Below are 4,988 nucleotides of genomic sequence, written 5' to 3'. Positions count from 1 at the left end.
TCTCTCCAACCACAGCCCAAGAAAACTACCATTCAAATTCTCATCACCTTTGTTCATGACCATGTGTCAGAATCCAAATCAAAAAGCTGTCTTGTATCAGTATAATAATGAAAGCAATAAAGATTTATCAGAAAGAATGGTGTGCGTGTTCTTTGAATTCCACTGTATTATATTTTACTGATAAAAAGATGACTACACCTCCTTGAGTTAAAGAAATAGAAAGGTAAATCAGCCTGGGAAAGACAATATCTCAACAGAATCTGTTTTCTGCACATTCCTAATATCAAGACGCGGTTTAACAGTCAACAGTCAAATTTGACAGTAAGACGTCATCAGACTGTTTGTTCCCATGTTACTGTGTAAAAATAATACTGTACTGTGGCTTCAGTTCACTCTTCCCATTATAACTACGTGCTGGTATTTCATCCATGTAGTTTTAAACAGCAAGAATGAAGAATGAAAGGAAGAAGAAACTTAGAAAGGAAGAATATCTTTGATTTTGCAGAAAATTCACAGATTTGCAAAAAGGACAAACCACATTTTTTTTAAACATTATTCTGAAAAACATCACTGAGACAAAATCCTATTATACACACCTTTAACACTTTTTCTAACTGAGCTACCTTTAATGTGAATCCATCTTGCTCAGATGGTCTTTGTGTTGACATGTTGTCAGCTCAGACAGTCGGCTCCATTCATTTGGCTACAAGCAGGAACAAGTGTATAATATGCATATACATAAACTGCATGCAAGGTTGTATGAAAACATAAAAAACCTCACTGCTGGATAATTACATTCTAGTTCTTTTTTGCTGTTAATATCAAAATAGAACCCTATATTAACACATTGACAAATACATAAGGTATTGATGATATGTTGGCATGTATTGAATACATTTTTCAGTTTTTTTTTTTAATTCATTGTTTTCATTTTTATTTAGCATTAAGTGTAAACCCCCTAGCCTGCATGACTGAATCCAATCCACACTCACTCTGTCCTAACTGTAATGTATCCGGTACCACTAGTCACCACTAGAGGGCATCTTTTCCCCTTTCTCAAAGTGACAGCTACACAATTCAATTGCTTCCAGAGCATTAAGAGGGGTACGGTTTTATTTTTAACACACTAGTGAACTCCAATCAAATCAAAACCTTGCAGAATTGTTAGGTTTACTTTTCTGTCCTATTGGGCTGCTAATGTCAATTGAGGGAGGCTGAGATGGCCATTTGATGATGGCATGGCAGAAGGGTTGCGGACGGTGGTGATGGGGGAAGATCAGACATCGCAGAGGTCTCACATTACACAGTTCTACAAGGCTCTATTTTAAGGGGTTTGTATATATCTCCAAAGCTCAAACCCTGAAGCCCCCAGGACCTTGAAATAGTGTGAAAAGTCGTTTCCATAAATACCATGCATTGGTCCTGCCTTGTAATTGATTTGCTAATCCTCTGCGTCGGGGTTGACTGTCCTTGGGTATGTGTGAGTCCTCCTGGGATGTAACAAGTGACAAAGTGGTAAAAGAAAGTCTGACAACCAGTTGGTTTGACAATAGTATGAATGACTAATAGTGACAGTAGTGATCATGTCTAGTAAGACTAATACATGGCAAACGGAATGACAGACTAACTGGGCCAACTATGCTAGACCCCATGACCCCATGCTTTTCTCAACCCTCCAGCTGAATAACTCCAGCCCGACTTTAGAATGATTGCTGGCCTCTGAGTGGCCTGGCCTCTGAGTGGGGTCAGGACAGGTCAAGGCATGCCTTTGTTTGCTGAAACAAAGAGAGCAGTGTTGCACATAGGAAGAGCAGCAGGGGGGCCCACAATGACTGAACAATTTTGAAGATGAGCCGTATCAAACATCTTGCATAAAAAGCCCTTAATGATGCTGGTATTGCATAAGTTTAGCCTTTGAATATAAAACCAACAATCAATGAATGAACAATTCACCTTAATGTAAGAGTACACACTTAGGGTTGAGATACTCGACTGGTCTGTTTTCTATTTCTGTCTCTTATTCAGACCCACTCTGACCTTTTCTCCTGGTTGTCCCCACTGCACGAGGGCAGGCCCACGCCACTCATCTCCACCAGTGTGTAGTGTCCGACTCTTCTGGTGCACAGTGCCGTCGCTCCTGGAACCACGTCCACAGAACCCGCGCCAGGGGGGTTGTCCCGTCGGGGCGGCGGGGGTGGTTTCAGGCGGCTCCGTTTACTGACCCGTATGGGTCTGGGCGTGCCCATTTGCTCTGTGGGACACAGTGCCACCTCACTGCCCTCTCGGTCCGGGCATTCCTCCAGAGCCGGGATTGGATAGACATTATTCTCACTGTGAGCGTTTGTAGGACCCAGCATCCCCGGGACAAGAGGTGTCCCTCGACCACACGGAGCGTCCTCCAGATCGGCCCTGCTGGACTTACTCATCCCTCTCTTCCGGAAACTTCCGCTTGCTACTGAGGCCACCATCTCCTCCACTGCGGAAACGTTGGCATCGATGGCTCCCTGGCTCCCTCCAGGGGAGAGGTAGAACTGTTCCTCCTCGTACATATTCCGCACCAGCATCTTCCTCTTGGACTTCTGCCTCACGGAGCGCTTGATGGCACAGATCATGTCCAACCCGTTGAGAAGAAGGGAAAGGCCGGCCGTCCCTAACATGAAGTTCAGCATAACAGTTTTCTCTGTGGGTCTGGAGACATAGCAGTCTACTGTAGTTGTACAAGGTGATTGCTGGCACAGGAAGCGCTTGGGGATGTAGAAGCCAAATAGATAGTAGTTAGCCGCCCCAAAGCCAGCCTCGAAAAGAATCCGGAGGAGCAGCTGGGTGATGTAAGCTCCAGTGAAGGTCCTCAACGTGCTGAGCTCTGCCTGGATGTGACGTGCCTTGCTTAGGGCTCCTTTCTGGAGAGATCCCTGCTGGATTCCAATGAGAGACCTGGCTTTCATCTTGTGTGACGCGTCAGAGAAAACAGCGATATCTGACAGCACTTTGTGAATGATGTAGGTAACGAACGTCAAATATGGCAGGCAGAGGATGGTGAGCTGAAGCAACCAGAAGCGGAAGAGGGAAAGGGGAGCGAATAGATCGTAACACACATTTGAACAGCCTGGCTGAATGGTGTTGCACACAAATCGCTCCTGCTCATCCTGATAGAGTGGGTATCCAGCGAAGATGAGGATGAAAATGCGCAGAAACACCATAATGAGCAGCCACAGTTTCCCTGCAATGGAAGCACACCACACGTTATAGAGTGATTTAAGCTTATTCCGATGATAAGGCTTCACATTTTAGATATAAACTTACAAGATATGTTTCTTCCCTCAAAAGCTATTTCAAGTTTTGGGATGTTACTGGCATTTTAGTCATATAGTCTCACAACTTGGAAAATTGGCCTTTATACTCAAGTATAGCCTTCAGACCAATTAAAAAATAAACATTTCATAAGTCTCTCTTTCGCTGACTTTTAACAAACACCCACATACATTTGACCTCATACTTACAGCAGCAACAACCACAACATGATATTGTGCTGAACTGACACTGGAATTCTATTGCTATTCCTTTTACATATCTCCATTTTAAAACGTGTACTACCATTTTCTCTCACCAATAGCGGTATGACAATTTGACACTAAAGTTCAGTGGATTTACTCACCTACTAGAGTGATGTTGTGGTTGACAGCAATAAAAATGGCTTCAGACGCAGATTGGCCCCCCATATTGTCTGGGGGTTGAACCCAAAGGCTCTTGGCCTTAGGGGCCCACCTCTCAGCCCAGCAAAGCTCAGCAAACTGATGAAATCCTGCTTTCAGGGAATCCACTCATGTTGAGGTGATACAAACTTGAGTCTGAAGGTTGTTCCAAGCACACAGGCCAGGTCTGTGTTGAATTCACAGTAGCCAGGTCCCCCTTGCTGTCGTCTGCTGCTGGGCTCCGACTCGACTCCCTTTCTTACCTCTCTTTCTCCCCCTGTCCTGGTGACAACTGGTCTCAGACAACAGAGGAGGGCAGTGAGCCCCATTGTGGGGCTATTCTTACCCACCAAAGGCACGTCGCCGTCCTGACATTGTGGAGATATTTTGGAGTTGTTTGTCCTTAGAGAAGAATAACGAGGCCTCTGGATTAGCTATTGAATAACCAGTATTAAGTTCTCATGTAAAACGGAAGGCATGTCAATGCTAAAGTCGAGAGTGCAGTCCAAGGTTGATACATGGGCATCTTTGTCAGAGACAAGATCATCTACTGCTTTGTATTTCTTATGTCTATAACCTGCTGTGAATTGTACAGAATGATATCGAGTGACCGTGGTCTCATTAATCTGATGTCGTCTTCACACATTCTACTCGACAGTAGTTCACTTTTTCACAAGTGTAGCGGAACGGTTTTTGCATGACGACTTGAAAATCAAAAGAATCTTCTGACAAATTCTGACATTGGTCACATGTGGTTGTCATGCCTTGAAGATGACTTTGATACTTTGTCCTTAAAAGTATGGCAGTGTGGAGATCATTGGATACCTGTCCACAGTAATAGTTATCTAATTACCATGACTACGGCACTTAGTAGTGGGGGCTTAAAGACTGTTGAGTCCTGGAATCACTAACCCCCAGGTAGGTAGGTAACAGTTTTACATGCAAAGAATGAAAACCTGTCTGTGTGTCACCCCTACGCACGCAACACATTTCTGGGATTCCAATCTCAATGTGGATCATAGCTGGAAGCAGGCTTGCTTTAACCAGGCTAAGTCATTGACTTCTTCATTTGCAGTCGGGCCATTGACAGTGACACCATGTGATACTACTGTAACAACTTCCTGTGAGTAAGTAGTAAGTAGTAAACACTTTATTTATATGGCACTTCTTGGTGCTTTATATCACAACAAAAAATATAGTAATAAGGAAGATCGCACAATCATAAACAATGATAAATCACACACTCCAACGGGCATAAAACAGAATGCAGAATAATTAAATAACGAATTCAAATTC

The 4,988-nt window shown here is 43.7% G+C and overlaps 1 protein-coding gene across 1 annotated transcript; it reads right to left on the bottom strand.

Annotated features, from left to right (window-relative positions):
* Positions 1-474: 474 nt before the first annotated feature.
* Positions 475-3,719, bottom strand: LOC105896313 (gap junction delta-4 protein). Its single transcript, XM_012823059.3, has 2 exons — positions 3,656-3,719; positions 475-3,220 (listed from the first exon to the last, which is right to left on the bottom strand). The coding sequence occupies exons 1-2, from the start codon at positions 3,717-3,719 to the stop codon at positions 2,022-2,024; spliced, it is 1,263 nt and encodes a 420-aa protein (XP_012678513.2). The 3' UTR covers positions 475-2,021.
* Between the last annotated feature and the right edge of the window lie 1,269 nt (positions 3,720-4,988).

This window comes from Clupea harengus, chromosome 17 (assembly GCF_900700415.2).
Source record: "Clupea harengus chromosome 17, Ch_v2.0.2, whole genome shotgun sequence".
In the NCBI taxonomy this organism is placed as follows: domain Eukaryota; kingdom Metazoa; phylum Chordata; class Actinopteri; order Clupeiformes; family Clupeidae; genus Clupea; species Clupea harengus.
The sequence above is the reverse complement of the archived record's forward strand: the minus strand, read 5'-3'. Positions and strand labels throughout refer to the sequence as shown.

What these genes read in the sequence shown, in the direction of transcription:
- LOC105896313 (XM_012823059.3), bottom strand. Translation starts at nt 3,719, where the DNA reads ATGGGGGGCCAATCTGCGTCTGAAGCCATTTTTATTGCTGTCAACCAC. An exon ending in CCACAACATCACTCTAGTAG is followed by an intron (nt 3,221 to 3,655) that starts GTGAGTAAATCC and finishes CTTCCATTGCAG; the next exon opens with GGAAACTGTGGCTGCTCATT.